Raw genomic sequence first — 18,966 nt, 5'->3', positions numbered from 1 at the left:
CCAGACAGACGTCTGAGGCCCAACCAGCCTGCTTTTCGAGGGGGACCCCCCTCCCTGCACCCTGCCTGGAAATAAGGAAATACGGAAATACACATGATCCTGTCTTCATGCACTTTTCTCCCATGTGCCAGGGAGCTCCTCTCTCTGGCTATCTCTTTCTCTGTCTCTTTGTCTCTGTTAATCTCTGTGTCTGTCTCTGTCTCTCTCTGTCTCTCCTGATGGTCTCTCTGGTGCTATCTCCCTATGTCCCTGTATCTTTGTCTATCGCTATCTGCCTCGCTCTGACTGTCTCCCTGTTTTTGTCTATCTCTGTGTCTGTGTCTGTGTGTCTGTCTCTGTGTCTGTGTCTGTCTCTCTTTCTGGGCCCCTTTATGTATGTGTCTCTCCCTGACTGTCTCTCGGTGCTATCTCTCCCTGTCTCTGTGTCTGTCTCTCCCTGTCTCTCGGTGCTATCTCTCCCTGTCTCTGTGTCTGTCTCTCCCTGACTGTCTCTCGGTGCTATCTCTCCCTGTCTCTGTGTCTGTCTCTCCCTGACTGTCTCTCTGTGCTATCTCTCCCTGTCTCTGTGTCTGTCTCTCCCTGACTGTCTCTCTGTGCTATCTCTCCCTGTCTCTGTGTCTGTCTCTCCCTGACTGTCTCTTCATGCTATCTCTCCCTGTGTCTGTGTCTGTCTCTCCCTCTGTCTGTGTCTGTCTCTCCCTGTCTCTGTGTCTGTCTCTCCCTGTCTCTCGGTACTATCTCTCCCTGTCTCTTGGTGCTATCTCTCCCTGTCTCTGTGTCTGTCTCTCCCTGACTGTCTCTCAGTGCTATCTCTCCCTGTCTCTGTGTCTGTCTCTCCCTGTCTCTCGGTACTATCTCTCCCTGTCTCTGTGTCTGTCTCTCCCTGTCTCTCGGTGCTATCTCTCCCTGTCTCTGTGTCTGTCTCTCCCTGACTGTCTCTCGGTGCTATCTCTCCCTGTCTCTGTGTCTGTCTCTCCCTGACTGTCTCTCTGTGCTATCTCTCCCTGTCCCTGTGTCTGTCTCTCCCTGACTGTCTCTTCGTGCTATCTCTCCCTGTCTCTGTGTCTGTCTCTCCCTGTCTCTCCCTGTCTCTCAGTGCTATCTCTCCGTCTCTGTGTCCGTCTGTCCCTGACTGTCTCTCCGTGCTATCTCTCCCTATCTCTGTGTCTGTCTCTCCCTGTCTCTCGGTGCTATCTCTCCCTGTCTCTGTGTCTGTCTCTCCCTGTGTCTCGGTGCTATCTCTCCCTGTCTCTGTGTCTGTCTCTCCCTGACTGTCTCTCCCGCCCTGCCTCCTTCTCCCCCACCCCCCGGGGTTTCCGGTCCCCGGCCGCCCCGGGCACTGCGTTTGCTGTTGGGACAGGGTCCGAGCTCTCGAGTCTCACTAGTGAAGCCCGTGCCCCACCACCAATGCCTGTCCGCCTTTTTGGGGGTGTGGTGGTCCTCAAGTCACCCCGATCCGCTCCCGAGGGCTAACAGCCCTGGGGAGGGGGTAGATGGTACCGGTGGGGTCAAGCGCTTTGTGGCTTTTTGTCCCCTCCCCTTCTGGCTCCAACTCATCAGGTTCCCGAATCGAAACAACGCACACATCATCAAAGGAATCCACTGAGCCCTCTGCCCGCGTCCGGAGTCCGTCAGTAAAGGTGTCGTCCTTTGAGGCAGGGAAGAATCTGCCTCGACACCGTCACCAGCCTTCCCCTGTGCCCGACTCGATCTCCTGTAGCGTTTCTATTGCTCTCATATGGTCGCTCTGATTGCTCCCATCTTCCTTGATTGGATCTTAATAATCAGTATTTTCTGGGAAAAGTGCTCATTTCCCGGAAATTTTCATCTTGTTGTTACCCATTTAACACATTAACAGAGATGAGTACGAACTCCTAATTCTCAAATCGTCCCCACGACAAGAGACTCATCCCTCCTTCTAAATCTGCATTTTTTTAGCCCTGTCAGGTGCGTTATTCAGAGCCTTCTCTGCGTCCTTATTTCCCGTCTTGTCTGTCCATCTGTCAAATACTAAAAGACGGACCCGTAAGCCTCCCGTAACAACTGGGATTCTGGCCGTTTTCCTGGTGCGTACTAGACTTCTTGAGAGATACAGCTCGATGCTGGGCTTTTCTGGAGAAAACGCGGCGACAAATGCCACAGCACTAATGTGGCTTTGCACTGATTGAGCATGGGGTCCACAGCTAAGGCTGCCCTTGGCCCCATTGATACTTTGGTCTTGAGTTATCCCTACCTTGTAGGAATGGGGCTTGTGTTTGGTTGACATGGGGTCCACAGCTAAGGCTGCCCTTGGTCCCATTGATACTTTGGTCTTGAGTTACCCCTACCTTGTAGGAATGGGGCTTGTGTTTGGTTGAGCATGGGGTCCACAGATAAGGCTGCCTTGGTCCCATTGATACTTTGGTCTTGAGTTACCCCTACCTTGTAGGAATGGGGCTTGTGTTTGGTTGAGCATGGGGTCCACAGCTAAGGCTGCCTTGGTCCCATTGATACTTTGGTCTTGAGTTACCCCTACCTTGTAGGAATGGGGCTTGTGTTTGGTTGAGCATGGGGTCCACAGCTAAGGCTGCCTTGGTCCCATTGATACTTTGGTCTTGAGTTACCCCTACCTTGTAGGAATGGGGCTTGTGTTTGGTTGAGCATGGGGTCCACAGCTAAGGCTGCCTTGGTCCCATTGATACTTTGGTCTTGAGTTACCCCTACCTTGTAGGAATGGGGCTTGTGTTTGGTTGAGCATGGGGTCCACAGCTAAGGCTGCCTTGGTCCCATTGATACTTTGGTCTTGAGTTACCCCTACCTTGTAGGAATGGGGCTTGTGTTTGGTTGAGCATGGGGTCCACAGCTAAGGCTGCCCTTGGTCCCATTGATACTTTGGTCTTGAGTTACCCCTACCTTGTAGGGATGGGGCTTGTGTTTGGTTGAGCATGGGGTCCACAGCTAAGGCTGCCTTGGCCCCATTGATACTTTGGTCTTGAGTTAACCCTACCTTGTAGGGATGGGGCTTGTGTTTGATTGAGAATGGGGTCCACAGCTAAGGCTGCCCTTGGCCCCGTTGATACTTTGGTCTTGAGTTATCCCTACCTTGTAGGAATGGGCTTGTGTTTGATTGAGCATGGGGTCCACAGCCAAGGCTGCCCTTGGTCCCATTGATACTTTGGTCTTGAGTTACCCCTACCTTGTAGGAATGGGGCTTGTGTTTGGTTCAACATGGGGTCCACAGCTAAGGCTGCCCTTGGCCCCATTGATACTTTGCTCTTGAGTTACCCCTACCTTGTAGGGATGGGGCTTGTGTTTGATTGAGCATGGGGTCCACAGCTAAGGCTGCCATTGGCCATTGATACTTTGGTCTTGAGTTATCCCTACCTTGTAGGAATGGGGCTTGTGTTTGCTTGTCGGCTTGATAATGTTTGGCCCTTTTATTCCCAATCCTCACTTTTCAAAACCATCATCAGTGTATAGAAGAATTCAAGAATTCACCTCTTTTCTCCCCCCCCCCCCACCCCGGTGGGAGGCTGCCATATTGGTTTTGAATCAGGACCAGCGCCAGCTAAAGGCTCACGCCTCCTTCCAGGGCTTTTCTGGATCTTCTGTTTTGCCTACGTGGACGACTGGTATACCTCGTGTTTTCTCGTCATCTGTTTGGGCACACAGGCTACTTCTTGTCCCCGGGGGTACAGTGAAGAGTCTGGAGACGTGGCAACTTCCACGTCTCTCATTACCCAAACAGAAATGGAACGTGTCGGGGGCGCCTGGGTGGCTCAGTCGCTTAAGCATCTGACTCGATTTCAGCTCAGGTCATGATCTCACGGTGGGTGTCATGGAGTCCCACGTCCCTCTCCCTCTCTCTGCCCCCTCCCCACTCACGCTCCCCCTCTCTCTCCCTCAAAATAAATAAATGTAAAGAAAGAAATGGAAGGCATCACTGATGGCGTTCCAGGCAAAATGGAAAATGCCACCCGTGTCTCCTTCTCCCACCCCCGAGCCCTGCTGGATCAATGACCCCCACCCCATCTCCCAGTGCACCTTGCGGGGGCTGGGGGCAGAGGATGCACATTTTAGGTGAACGTACCAGCTCAGCGTCCAGCAATGCGATTCCCCAATCTTGCCTGAGCTCATCCCTGGGGCTTCTCCTCTTCCAGAAGCCCACGCCCTGCAAATTGCCTGGCACGTTGTCACCATCAGGGATCGACCCTGTGGCGACTTCTGGTCCGCAGGGACTGCCCTGCCCTCTGCAGCTGTGGGGGCTTGATTTGGGGGCTCACGTTCTCTGCACAGCGACAGCCCCCATGATCCCCCACTCGATCCTTGGGGCACCTCACGAGGCAACGTTCTCGCGGCGGAAAGGGGGCGCTCACGTTTGCCTCTGGTTAGGAACCCTCTTCTCCCGGGAGTGGGGAGGAAGCATCTTCTGACTTTGCCAAGATTCGTACCGTTGCTCTGCTTCTGGAAGACGAGCGTGTCTGTCTACCAACCCTGTTATCGTCGGTTCCCATTATCGGAAGCAGTAGGGGCTTCCCCCTTTAAAAAAAATATATCCTCGTGAATATGTTAGCGGAAAATTAGAGCGGTGTGTCAGGAATGCCTAGCCAGATGGCGCTGTGTTCTAGAACAGCACTTCCGAACTGTCTGTGGCAAAAGTCCCTTTTCCCAAAGCTGTCACGGATTCGTAGCGACGTAGATAGGACAGACGCGAATTACGGGAAAAATAAGAGTTACAACCAGGCAAAATGGGAACTTCAATTATTTCGTTTTCTAAATGCTGTTGTTGGTGTCGCGGTGTGCCTTATGGCAGACCCGGTAACAAACGGTTCCCAGGATGGCACCCGTGTGTAGACCCCCCCTGGAAGGGCTTTGATCAGGAAGCGTGCCCACCCCACCCTTACTCCCATTTGCTAGTGCTCGTGGCTGGCGGGAGCCATGCTTCCCTGTGTTCTCTCTTCTTACAACCACAGGCGTCCGAGCAAGCACGTTCCCAGGAACTGGTCCCGGAGACCCACAGCGATGTCGCCGTCCGAGGACCATCGTGCCGCACGATGACCCAGCAAAGTGATGGCAGCTCCAAAGGGCTGCGTGCTCTGAGCGCCCCTCTGGAGCTCAGGATGTCCTCTAAGCTCATGGGGTTGTTGGTAGTTCCTTGCGTTTGTAGGTCCGGGGCTCTGGCTTTCCTGCTGGCTGTTGGCCAGAGGCTGCTGTCAGTCCCCGGAAGCTGCCAGAAGCATCTTGCCCCATGGCCCCTCTCAACATGGCGGCTGAGTTCTTGAAGACCAGTGGAAGACTCTCTCCCCTGCTTCCCTAAGGAAATGCCTTATTTTGTTGATTTATAAGCAACTCACAGGTGCCGTCTACACGCAACGATGGGGGATCGTCAAGGGCATGAGGCATGGAGGGTCTTCCTAGGCTATGATCCCTGAATCCCACCTTCGTCTTTAAAACCCAGTGTCCCTCCGCAGGTGGGATGGAATCGAACTTATTTAAAAACCATCTTAGCTCCTGGAGTAGGTCGGAAGATAATCCCCCATCTCTTTCCTTTTGCAGTGGAGTTTTTATACTGTGATCTGGCTTCCCTGACATCCATCAGGCAATTCGTCCAGAAGTTCCAGAAGAAGAAAATCCCTCTCCATGTCCTGGTCAATAACGGTGAGTCCTGGTGAAATGCAGACATTAACTCCAACACAGACGTGCACACTGGCCATCCCGCGAGAGAAGTCCTTTGGGAAGGAAGGACTTGCGTGGAAATTCATGAATATACATGGTGTTGTCATGACACTTTGCCTCGTTGACGCGTTTGGCTATTGTCATTGGCATAATCAATTTGCAATGATGGTAAGCCTGATGATACGGTGTGTGGGGTTGATATTTTGGTTGGCCCACATGGGCTAAGTAAGGTGTGTTATGAACGTGTAAGAGGGGGGCGTGTTCACACGTTCCCTTATTAAATATTGAGCGTGTCCCCAGGGGGCGTCATCAGTATGTAGGCTCCATGCACAGCTGTCTCTTGACTTCTTCCCTGAAGCCAACATTCATCACACAGACACACAGGGTCTGTGTGTCCCCTTACCCTGCCTTCCACCCTCCCACCTGTCCGTCTTCAACACAAACTAGCCTTGACCTGGACCCCTCCTTTCAGCCCCGCTCTTAAGAGCATCGTGGCCACGTCTGGGTTTCTCAGCATGGAGCTGAGCCATTCCTATCTTCCCACGCTACACTCGACAGATGTCCTACAGATTCATCCAAACCCTCCACGGTGAGGAGGCAGCGCCATTCACGTGTCCAAACTGAATCCACATAGAGCACCAAAACTATCGGAAAAACACGCATACCAGAAGAATGTCCCAGCTCGCTTTCAGACTTGGAGGCCAACTGGTCGACTGTAGAGGAGATAAATGATAGTATTAACACGGCGAAAACAATGACCGTAAGTCATTGAGCTACAACCACTGTACCTTCTTTCCAAAACGTATAAAATATTTGCTAAACTATTCATCTGTTGCGGGGGTGGGGGAGCCTGGGTGGCTCAGTTGGTCAAGCCGCCAACTCTTTTTTTTTTTTAATATAATTTATTGTCAGATTGGCTTCCATACAACACCCAGTGCTCATCCCAACAGGTGCCCTCCTCAGTGCCTTTCACCCACTTTCCCCTCTCCCCCACCCTCCATCAACCCTCAGTTTGTTCTCAGTATTTAAGAGTCTCTTATGGTTTGCCTCCTTCCCCCTCTGTAACTTTTTTCCCCCTTCTCCTCCCCCATGGTCTGCTGTTAAGTTTCTCAAGATCCACCTATGCGTGAAAACATACGATATCCGTCTTTCTCTGACTGACTTATTTCACGTAGCATAATCTCCTCCAGTTCCATCCACGTTGCTGCAAATGGCAAGATTCCATTCTTTCTCATTGCCAAGTAGCATTCCATTGAATTTATAAACCACATCTTCTTTATCCATTCGTCGCTTGTTGGACATTTAGGCTCTTTCCATAATTGGGCTATTGTGGAAACTGCTGCTACAACTCTTGACTTCGGCTCAGGTCATGAGCTCACGGTTATGAGTTAGGGCCCCTCGCGGGGCTGTGCGTTGACATCAGGGAACCTGCTTGGGGTTCTTTTGGTCCCTTTCTCCCTGCCCCTCCCCTGGACGTGTTCTCCTTCTCAGAACAATTTTGTTAATTAGAAAAAATTTTTAAAAAACACTAGTCATCTGTTGGATGGCAGGGAGAATGTTACTCTGGGAGTCTTGTGGTTCAAGAGCCCACCTGGATCATCGAGGCTAATTTATCCACCGACAGAGACGTAAGTGAGTCTGTTCTCCAAAGTCATTGGGCATGGAAGGGACCGTGGTAAGGAATCACATGGCTGACGATGTGGGCGTCATGTGGACGGAGTGGAGAGGGTAAATCCACGTCCTGAGGCTGTGCCACCCGCATCCATGTGGTAACCCGGCTCCCAGGATGCATCTGCTGTCTGTGTGTTCTTTTTGTCTTACCGCGTTTCACCGTCTTCTGTGGTGTGAACGGCATTCGTGGGCAGGACAGGCTACAGAGAGACATTGTGATGCCCGATGCACCTGTTTGATTGGAAACACTCCCTGAAGGGGAAGACGGAGAGCCTGCGACTCAGAAGATCCGACTCCAACCGTCTCTTTAATGCATTCGGTTGTGTGGCCATATGGCGGTGATGTGCGGGTGCCACACGGTTATAGCTAACGCCACATCCGCCTCCTTCCCCCAGGAACAAACCCGCTGTGGGTGTTGTTAGTGCTGCTGGTTCTCTCTGGAAGGCTCAGAACGGTATTGATCTTTCTTTCTTCTCCACGGACCTTTCCCAATACTGTTCAAGGTTTCCCGCACGGCGCACCTGACGTTTATTGGCACAAATCAGTCCTTTCCCTGTAAACAGGAAATACGGGCTTTCTGTTTGCCCCGTCCGTCTTCTGTCTGTAGGGAATCCCGTCCACACGTTGGCTTCACGTCAGCCCAAACTTGTCCTCCGCACACACCTTCCTCCGTGCCCGGGACCCCCACCGCTGCAGCACGCCCCAGCCACACAGAGGTGCCACGCGCCCAGTGTGCAATCCCTGACCCCACGTGCCACTGGCCCCAAGGGACAATCCCTCGGTTTTCCTTCCATGCCTTGATTTCTCTTGAACTGATTTGCCTTTTCGAGCTTCTAGAGGCTGGTGGCATTCCTGGACTCGTGACGCGTCCTCTCATTCTCAAAGCCATTGGGGTGGAGGGTGTAACCCCCGGCCTCCCTCTGTCTCTTCGTGATGTTTGCTCTGTGCGTACATCACCTTCTCCGACTCTGAGCCTCCCGCCTCCCTCCTGGGAACACCCTTGTGGAGACCTTGCACCACTGGGGCCATCCAGGACCACCCCTATCTCAGGGTTCTGAACCACCCCCATCTGCAAAGTCCCTTTATCCACGTAAGGGCACATATTCACAGGCTCAGAGAAGTCAGGACATGAATGTCTATAGGGACATCAGTCTGTCCCAAACGTGGGATCGGGTCGCGGACGTGTCTGGGGACGTGAGTCCGTCCACCACGTGGGGATCGGGTCGGGGACGTGTCTGAGGACGTCAGTCTGTCTGCCACATGGGGATTGGGTCGGGGACGTGTCTGGGGACGTCAGTCCGTCCTCCACTTGGGGATCAGGTCGTGGACGTGTCTGGGGACGTGAGTCTGTCTGCCATGTGGGGATTGGGTTGGGGATGTGTCTGGGGATGTCAGTCTGTCCGTCACGTGGGGATCGGGTCATGGACGTGTCTGGGGACGTCAGTCCATCCGCCACGTGGGGATCGGGTCGGGAACGTGTCTGGGGACGTGAGTCTGTCCGCCACATGGGGATCGGGTTGGGGACGTGTCTGGGGACGTCAGTCTGTCCGCCACGTGGGGATCGGGTTGGGGACGTGTTGGGGACGTGAGTCTGTCCGCCATGTGGAGATCATCATGTGAACGTCTCTGGGGACGTGAGTGTGTCCGCCACGTGGGGATCCGTTCGGGGACGTGTCTGGGGACGTCAGTCTGTCCACCACATGGGAATGGGGTCGTGGACGTCTCTGGGGACGTCAGTCTGTCCACCACGTGGGGATCGGGTCAGGGAGATGTGTCTGGGGATGTGAGTCTGTCCGCCACGTAGGGATCGGGTCGTGGAAAGTGTCTGGGGACGTGAGTCTGTCCGCCACGTGGGGATCGGGTCGTGGACGTGTCTGGGGACGTCAGTCTGTCCACCATGTGGGGATCGGGTCGTGGACGTGTCTGGGGACGACAGTCCGTCCGTCACGTGGGGATTGGGTCAGGAACGTGTCTGGGGACGTCAGTCTGTCCACCATGTGGGGATTGGGTTGGGGACGTGTCTGGGGACGTCAGTCCGTCCACCACGTGGGGATCGGGTTGGGGACGTGTTGGGGACGTGAGTCTGTCCGCCACGTGGGGATCGGGTCGTGGACGTGTCTGGGGATGACAGTCCGTCCGTCACGTGGGGATTGGGTCAGGAACGTGTCTGGGGACGTCAGTCTGTCCACCACATGGGAATGGGGTCGTGGACGTCTCTGGGGACTTCAGTCTGTCCACCACGTGGGGATCGAGTCGGGGAGATGTGTCTGGGGATGTGAGTCTGTCCGCCACGTAGGGATCGGGTCGTGGAAAGTGTCTGGGGACGTGAGTCTGTCCGCCACGTGGGGATTGGGTCGTGGACATGTCTGGGGACGTCAGTCCGTCCACCATGTGGGGATCGGGTTGGGGACGTTTCTGGGGACGTGAGTCTCTCCCCCACGTGGGGATCGGGTCGTGGACGTGTCTGGGGACATCAGTCTGTCCACCATGTGGGGATCGGGTCGGGGATGTGTCTGGGGACGTGAGTCCATCCGCCACGTGGAGATCATGATGTGGACGTGTCTGGGGACGTGAGTCTGTCTGCCACGTGGGGATCGGGTCGTGGACGTGTCTGGGCGGGGTCGTCCCTCAGCTCCCTGCAGCCACCTCCCAGGAGCTTGGTGCTTCCCCGGCAGGAAGGGCCCAGTGGTATGCAAGTCCTGACCTCGTGCAATCGTTCTCTAGCAGAGGACTCAGTCGCTGGAGAGTCATTATTGTGCCAGACGTGTCACCGTAGGAGACCCCCCTCCTCGATGACAGCACAGTCGTGTGCACGACAGGAAAGCCCTCATCCCACCTGTGACCTGTGCAGAACGTCTCTGGCTCCAGGAGCGGCATCCCGGGGACCCAGGATGGGGGCTCGGCTCAGACTGGCCTTGACTTGCAGGAAGGGAGGGCGTTTCCCATGGGCCTCGTGCCGTGGTCTGTGGGCACGCGCATTCAGCCGAGCCGTGTCTCGTGTGAATTGTGAGGCGGGATTATTTATGAGGGTTTGGGGGGGCCCCGGGGTCAACAGGCGCACACACGTTTTTCCAACTCGGGGCTTCTCCCAGCAGGACCCTGGCCATGGCTTCCTCAGGGTCCTAGAGGGTCTGCAGAATTTCCCAAAACCTTTCGCCCAGGACCCTCCTCTGGGACAGTGCGTCCTACCCCCCAGCTGACTGTTTCCAAGGATGTGGGATCAGAGGACCCACATCCTATTATCCAAGCACCTGCCTCCTGGAACCAGCCCCAGCTGTGTTCCATGAAGGGACCTCCCAGGGGCCGAGGGAAGCTACAATTTCTGCCTTTCTTTTCTTTTTAATTTTTTTTTTAAAGAATTTTGTTTTTCAACGTTTATTTATTTTTGGGACAGAGAGAGACAGAGCATGAACGGGGGAGGGGCAGAGAGAGAGGGAGACACAGAATCCGAAACGGGCTCCAGGCTCTGAGCCATCAGGCCAGAGCCCGACACGGGGCTCGAACTCCCGGACCACGAGATCGTGACCTGGCTGAAGTCGGACGCTTAACCGACTGCGCCACCCAGGCGCCCCTCATTTTTTTTTTTTAAATAGCCTTTATGCCCAGCATGGAGCGCAGTGCAGGTCTTGAACTCACAACCTTGAGATCAAGACCTGAGCTGAGATCAAGAATCAGACACTTCACTGACTGAGCCAGCCAGGTACCCGTCTGTTGTTTTGTTTTGTTTTGTTAACTTTATCTTAAATTCTTCCACATCGGAGCGATCGAGATGTTGTAAATGTTAAGTACTTCAGGCGGGAAATTGTGTTTGCATTTGCTGCCGGGATGGATATAGACCCAGACTGCCTCTTTTTGGAGGCTCGGGACCCATGCTGACGATTTATCTCACACAAGAGGGATCAATAGGACATCTGCGGAGACGGCTCAGCATTCATAGTGTATTCCCGTCAAAATTTTACTTATCCTTTCTCCCATCTCCGCACCTGTGCCTGGGTAGGTTTGAAATGGCTGCACGGGGTGATGTTTTATCCTCGTAGGACTCCTTCCCGTATCTCTGATGGATGCATTTCCCAACGTCAACAATTCCTAAAAAGAGGGCCGTCTGGGGGGCTCGGTCGGCTGAACGTCCGACTTCGACTCGGGTGGCGATATCGCGGTCCGTGAGTTCGAGCCCCGTGTCGGGCTCTGGGTGGACAGCTCGGAGTCTGGAACCTGCTTCGGATTCTGTCTCCCTCTCTCTCTGCCCCTCCCCCACTCAATCTCAGAAACAGACATTAAAAAACATTTCTTCCTGGGCACGTAGGAGACATGCCATAAGTGTTAGCATCTGAGATGGGCCAAGCTGTGCTGTGGGGAGGTCTCCAGCATATTTTCCTTTAGAATATGGATGAAGGAGGAGATTCTCGTTAGGAATGCGCAGGGGACCCCACACGGCTTCAGGCACAGCCTCCGGGGTGCAGGCACCGCCCCCCCCCACCGCGCTTCTGCGAGCCCCAGGATGGATTGGACATTTCCAGGCGCTGGCCAAATGTATTCGCGGCCACGGCGTCCTCGCCACTCTTGCGAAAGCACGCTTTCCCCAAGGAGGCTGTTTACCCCAGGGATTCACTCTGATAACCGGGTAGGATTTCCGGACTAACCTTGAACTTCTTTGTCCAGAGCATCATTATCGTCCGATCCTCAGAGTCTGGGTCTGTGAGTTTGCGCTGGGATCTGACGGCGGAACTCGAATCGAACAGAGATCCAAGTTGGCATATCCTCCCCCCGGCTCCACAGTTACCTCACATTTCCTTGGGGACATTATCACCCCATTGCCCACCATGGAAACTCAATGAGTAGGATACGTTCAGCCTTTGGAAGACGAGGCTGTATTTGTCCTTCAGCACGTGTGCCCGAATAGCGGACCGTGTGCGCCCCGCAAAGGCTGAGAGTGATGAGTCCAGCACTGCGGCCCCGGGGTGGGGGGAACCCAAAGTCCGTGCACCTGCCCAGAGTCCCCCCACGGTCGTCTCTGCTACCAATGTCCAGGGTCTCCAAGGCCATCACGAGGAGGGCAGTAACCTCCCTGAGCCATTTGTCTTATAACAGGTTGTCCTTAACTAAGCAGGTCGTAGCCCTAGGACCTCACCCAGGTCAACACCCCCAAATTCCGAACAATCCCTGTTGAGACCCACATGCCCTACTGATGCCCCTATCCCTCTATGCGGGGTACTTTCCAATGAATTCGGATACTTGGAAGGCTGTGTTTGGTGTTCTCAGATGTGGGGCTCTCTGATGCAGGATTGATAATGCACGATGCAGGGATTTTCCAGGAACTGACCATTTATGCATACAGTAATGTTCCAGGAAGTGATTGCGGACATGCACCGATGTGCCAGGAATTGATAATTTGGGGATGAACTGATGTCCCAGGAATTGATAACTTTGGCATGCAGTGATGTCCCAGGAATTGATAATTTGGGCATGCAGTGATGTCCCAGGAATTGATAATTTTGCCATGAACTGACGTCTCAGGAATTGAAAACTTTGGCCTGCCCTGCCATGCCAGTGGCTACTGCTGTGTTACCAACCACCCCCATCCTAGAGGCTCCAAAGTCAACATGCGCAGCCTTGCTTCACGGCCGCCTTGACTTCCCTCCCCACCAGCCTCGTGCAAGCCGGGGTGCGTGGCGAGCGAGGCTCCCCCGACCAGGAGTTCATGACCCTCCCGGCCCGGACAGAGCTCTGCTCATCTGACTTCATCACCCTCAACAGAACAGTCAAGACAACGGCACTGCTGGGGAGGCGTTAATGTTTTCCCAAAATGCCAGGCTTCGCATCCGCTTGTAGGAGCAGATGCTCGGTGCCCTTTGCGAACGTTTCCTTTGCTGAGTTTTAGTGCCTGTCGGGATACGCCCTTTGTTGCACGTGTAAGACCCATGTGTATCCGTGTGTGTGTGTGACGTGTGCACGTGTGTGCAAATGCATGCCCATATGCAACTGTGTCTCCAACACCTGTTGAAACACACGCAGAATGGCATGCCCGTAAAACACGCCCGCACACACACGCATCTGGGTCCCTAGCAAGCTGGCCCTCCAGGACCTGGAGCCACGTGGCCCGGGTGTGGTTCCTGCACACCTGGAAGCCGTGGCATCCGTGGAGAAGATTCAGGGACTGGGACTCAGCCGAGCGTTGCCCTGATGGGCGTGCGGGTGTTCGGACCTGGGGGAGAACGCAGGTAGCAAGCAGAGAACTTGCTTTTAGGAATGTGTTTCTTTTTTTTTTTTTTATTTATTTTTTTAACGTTTCATTTTATTTTTTGAGAGAGAGAGACAGAGCGCGAGCAGGGGAGGGGCAGAGTGAGAGGGAGACACAGAATCGGAAGCAGGCTCCAGGCTCCGAGCTGTCAACGCAGAGCCTGATGCAGGGGTTGAACTCATGAACCGTGAGATCGTGACCTGAGCCGAAGTCGGACGCTTCACCGACTGAGCTCCCTGGGCGCCCCAGGAATGTGTTTTGCACAGGGCACCCTGAGGACTGAGTGGATTTGTGGGTGCCCTGTGCGTGGTGGGGGGTGGGGTGGGTGCTGTCGCTGAAGGGGCTCGGGGAGCAAGCAGGCTGTGGGCCCTGCCCGCTCCGCCCTGGCCAGGAAGCTCCTTGGAAAAGGGAGTCTTTGTTTGCGCCGACGGCCCTTCTCTCCGGAAGAATGAACTTCCGGGCTGGTCGGGGGCACCTGTTGCTGACTCGGCTCATTCTCAGCATCTTGCACACGCCTGTCTCTTACGAGTCTTGCCGAGCACGGGGCCGTGTGCCCCTCCTGGCATCGTTCCCACTGCAGGCCCGGGCGTGTGTCCGCCGCCCTGCAGCCCGCGTGTGCCACAGCGCCCCCCGTCCCCCCGTCGTAACCCGCCCCGGAACCCCCTTTCTTCCAGCCGGCGTGATGATGGTCCCGCAGAGGAAGACCAGAGACGGATTTGAGGAGCACTTCGGGCTGAACTACCTGGGCCACTTCGTCCTCACCAACCTCCTGCTGGACTGCCTGAAAGAGGCCGGACGTCCCGGCCGCACCGCCAGGGTGGTGACCGTCTCCTCCGCCACGCATTACGTGGGCGAGCTGCGCATGCGCGACCTGCACGGCAGGTGCGCGCCCGCGGGGGGCCTTGCGGGGGGCTCGAGACCGGCCGTGGGCGCGGGAGGGCGCGGGAGGGCGCGGGGCTCGGGCTCAGGGTCGCGGGAGCCGGTGCACCCCAGCCCCGCGGGCGGCCAGCGCGTCCCAGCGACACTTACGGTGACCGTCGTCCACGAACCACCTTCTGCTCGGCGGCCACACAAGTAAGCGCCGGCCGCGATGGGCCCATCGGTAGGGCCCAGAAGTGCTTGTCGGTGAACCCACAGGAGGCTCGGGTCACACGTGGGGAAACCAAAACCGAGGCTCGCTTTGTTTTCATCTTTTCTTAATGTTTATTTGGTTTTGAGAGAGACAGAGAGAGACACAGGTCGAGCAGGGTGGGAGCAGAGACAGGGAGGGAGACACAGAATGGGAAGCAGGCTCTGGGCTCTGAGCTGTCAGCACAGAGCCCGATGTGCGGCCTGAACTCACCTGTGAGATCATGAGCTGAGCCAAGTCAGATGCTTAACAGACTGAGCCACCCAGAAGTCCTTCTGTATTTAATTTTTTAAAAAATATTTCTTAATGTTTATTTTTGAGAGAGAGAGAGAGAGAGAGAGAGAGACAAAGTGCAAGCAGGGGAGGGGCAGAGAGAGAGGGAGACACAGAATCTGAAGCATCTCCAGGCTCTGAGCTGTCAGCACAGAGCCCGATGTGGGGCCTGAACTCACGGACTGTGAGATCATGAGCTGAGCTAAAGTCACATGCTTAACAGACTGAGCCACCCAGAAGCCCTTCAGTATTTAACTTTTTAAAAAATATTTCTTAATGTTTATTTTTGAGAGAGAGAGAGAGAGACAAAGTGCAAGCAGGGGAGGGGCAGAGAGAGAGGGAGACACAGAATCTGAAGCATCTCCAGGCTCTGAGCTGTCAGCACAGAGCCCGATGTGGGGCCTGAACTCACGGACTGTGAGATCATGAGCTGAGCTAAAGTCACATGCTTAACAGACTGAGCCACCCAGAAGCCCTTCTGTATTTAACTTTTTAAAAAATATTTCTTAATGTTTATTTTTGAGAGAGAGACACAGAGACACAGAGACAGAGACTGAATGGGGCAGGGGCAGAGAGAGTGGGAGACACAGAATGTGAAGCAGGTTCCAGGCTCTGAGCCATCAGCACAGAGCCCCACGCGGGGCTCAAACCCACCAACCGTGACATCATAACCTCAGCCGAAGTCACAAGCTCAACCGACTCAGCCCCCCAGGCGCCCCTCATTTTTTAAAAATCTCCTTAATATCACTAGTCAGTCACTCATAGACTCAAAACTCCATCCCAGGAAAGAAGACGGCCCAGCGGTACAAACCGAGCAATTGACACTTTCCGCTGTGATCGGAATCATTGAATAACTTTATGCAAACATTTTGTCGTGTTTTGTGTTACTACATCCTGAAATGCATACTTTAGTTGTAGGAATTTTTTTTGTTTTTTTCATTTTTTTTAATTGTTTTTCATGTTTATTCATTTTGGAGAGACGGAGCACGAGCAGGGGAGGGAAAGAGAGAGAGGGAGACACAGAATCCGAAGCAGGCTCCAGGCTCCGAGCTGTGAGCACAGAGCCCGACACAAGCACTCGGTCCCCGGCCTCCACCTGATGGAAACAGCCCTGGGAGGTAGTGATAACCGGCAGGACGGATTTTCTGGCAATCCGTGTTCTTGCAAAGGCATAAATCAGGATATGGTAAAGCATTCCAAAACCCACACGGGCAGAGTCTGTTAAAAATTGCTGGTAATCAATGGAACTGACTCATGAAGAAACGGATAGCTTTATTTAAAAAAATAGATTTCGTTTTGGGAGGAGGGGATAAAACTATCATTGTTTAAGTTAAAACATATATATATATATATATATAATATGTTTATATATGTTATATATAAATATATATTACATAAGATGGATTATTATATATATATTATGAGACAGAGGTGCATCGATTTGGGGTTTTTTTTGTTGCTTTTTAAATTTTTTTTATTTAAAAAAATTTTTAATGTTTATTTTTGAGAGAGGGAGAGACAGAGCGTGAGCAGGGGAGGGGCAGAGAGAGAGGGAGACAGAGAATCCGAAGCAGGCTCCAGGCTCCGAGCTGTCAGCACAGAGCCCGACGTGGGGCTCGAGCCCACAAACGGTGAAACCGTGACCTGAGCGGAAATCGACACTCACCCGTCCAACCAGCTGAGCCACCCAGGAGCCCCTGGATGGATTTCGTTAACGAATTGGCTCACAGATCAGAGAGACTGACAAATCCCGCCTCTGTGGGGTTGACAAGCAGGCTGGTGAAGCAACTAAGAGTCAGAATTGCCATCTGGAGCCTAAAAACTGGTAGTTCAGGGAGTATTTCAAAGCTGCAGTCTCCAGGCCAAATCCCTTCCTCTTTGAAGGGAACGCCATGTTTCCTCTTAAAACCTTCAACTGATTAGACGAGGCCCACCCGCCCCTTGGAGGGTGACCCGCTTTCCTCCAAATCTACCGATTTCAGTGTTATTCCCAGCTAAGAAAACACCTTTCCAGCAACGTCTAGACTGCCCTGCACCCCGGCTTGTGTCGCTGTCCAGCCTCCTGTAGCCGTGGACACCTGAGGACCGACGAGGTCCTCTGTGGGTCTTATCTGCGCTACCCCAGCTTGGGTTCGACACCAAGGGTGACCACTGTTCACCACGATGTGCCGGGCAAGGAAGGGCCTGGGACCACGCTCTCTCCCCTCCGTGGGCCCAAAGCAGACGTGTATCCCCGTCCCGGTTCCCGTCCTCAGAACGCACGAGGGTCTCCTCGTGGCAAAGTTTGCCAATCTCCCGGATGAAGAAACGGCTGCCCGTGTACCACTAACACACATGCTCCTCTGGGCAGAGCTGGTGTGTGAATGTCCGTGGATCGCACGACGTCGTCCAGGGGCGTCCGTAACAAGGCACCACAGCCCGCGTGGCTTAGAACCACAGGACCTGAGTCTCTGCCAGCTCTGGAGGCTAGACATCCAGGCGGTGAGGGGCACGCTCCTTCCCGAGGCTCTTGGGGGCAGAGTCGGTTCCAGACGCCTGTGGCAATGTTTGCCGCTTACAGATGCGCCCACCCAGGTCTGCCTCCGTCCTCCCACAATTATTTATCACCTCTGGCAGCCCAAACCCCCTTTTCTTTGTCTACTCACTCCTCCACCATTTCCCAACCTTGGTTAAATGGTATATAAACCCAAGCCTAACGGTCTTTTATGAAGTTCCCCCTACAGATGTAAAGTCAAGAATAACATTGATGTGACTTTCCCCTGTTGATCTAGCAGTTCTCAATTTAATTTGCAGACCTCATGGACAGCACTCAAAAGTCTAGGAGGAACGTTTTTCTGCCCTCCCCCCACACAACGTACCACATTACCACCTGTAACTTTTGTTTCAGATTAGCCTTCGAATTATTCTTTAACTAATTACCCAAATATGTTCGTATTTATAGAAAACAAGCATGTATTCTCACGGTTTGCATTCTGGTTTTTGACACCACGTATTACGAAAGCAAGCAGTTAACCGTTCCGTGTAGAACCCAGCCACGCACACGTTTCCTGAATTCGTTTATCCCGATGCAGCGAGAACCGTTCTTGGACGCTGTCTCCCTGCTCCCTTTCATCTGTTAACATTCAGCCTCTTCCTTGTTCGCCGCACCGGCTGCCTTTCCAAGTCCTTGGGGTTCTATTTACAAACCTCAGTGGGGAGTCACGTCCTTCTGTTTATTTGCTTTGATTCTTTTCCATTTCTGCCTCGGACGACTCTTTCTCTGTAAGTCCGCCGGGGGACGTCTCATGAAATTACTTGTCCTCTTAGACTTTCTTCCTCTGTCCTCTGGAAAAATGTATTGACTCCCCCCCGTCCCGGCCCTGCAAAGTATTTTTAAAGATTTTTACTGCTTTCTTCTCCCTTCTGCCGTATAAAACCATAATCACATAACACATCAATTTTTCCTTGGGAAACGTGCATACTTAAGTATCATACCCTTGAAAGGCCCCGACCTTCACCCCGACCCGGGCAATCTTGGGAATTCCGTGCAATGCTTGCACGCACACGGCCCGTCGCCAGTGGCCAGAAGCCAAGAGGAAAGTCGGCATCGATCTGCCTGCAGTAAATGACCGCCTGTTTCCTGCGGCCTTGTCCTCTCCCCTGCGGGAAGCGGAGAGGAGAAATCGGCCCCAAAAAGAAAAAACTCCCAGTGTGTTGACGATAATTGAGGGTTTAGGGCTTGTGTTGGATCAGGCAGGGAATCTGTGCTCTGAACCGCCCTGTAGTTTTCTCTTCCTCCCTCCCTCCGTAACAGCCCGGTTTCCATTCTGTTGGCAAACGGCCTGTGGCAACTTTGTGCGGTGTTACCCTCGCGGACCTGCCCCCCGCACTCATCCGTTAAGACACAGGAGCCGGGGGTTCATCTCCAGCAGAAATGGGACGGACCCCCGGCCAGACCCCTGGACCGGAAAACGTGCCCCCTCGGAAACCTGCACACAGATGTGTCTGGCACCTTTATTCC

General features: G+C 53.8%; 1 protein-coding gene across 4 annotated transcripts in view; it reads left to right on the top strand.

Moving 5' to 3' along the window:
* The window catches only part of DHRSX (dehydrogenase/reductase X-linked), a 203,218-nt gene that overhangs the window by 97,552 nt on the left and 86,700 nt on the right, over positions 1-18,966 (top strand). For all 4 annotated transcript variants that reach the window (XR_008289987.1, XR_008289988.1, XR_008289985.1 and 1 more), the window contains exons 4-5: positions 5,536-5,637; positions 14,239-14,446. Coding sequence is in view for 1 of the 4 variants with exons in the window: in XM_053202005.1 (XP_053057980.1) it covers positions 5,536-5,637; positions 14,239-14,446 (310 nt within the window). In the remaining 3 variants the exon portion in view is untranslated. The remainder of the gene's footprint in view (positions 1-5,535; positions 5,638-14,238; positions 14,447-18,966) is intronic.

The sequence above is a fragment of the Acinonyx jubatus genome, chromosome X, assembly GCF_027475565.1.
Source record: "Acinonyx jubatus isolate Ajub_Pintada_27869175 chromosome X, VMU_Ajub_asm_v1.0, whole genome shotgun sequence".
In the NCBI taxonomy this organism is placed as follows: domain Eukaryota; kingdom Metazoa; phylum Chordata; class Mammalia; order Carnivora; family Felidae; genus Acinonyx; species Acinonyx jubatus.
The sequence above is the reverse complement of the archived record's forward strand: the minus strand, read 5'-3'. Positions and strand labels throughout refer to the sequence as shown.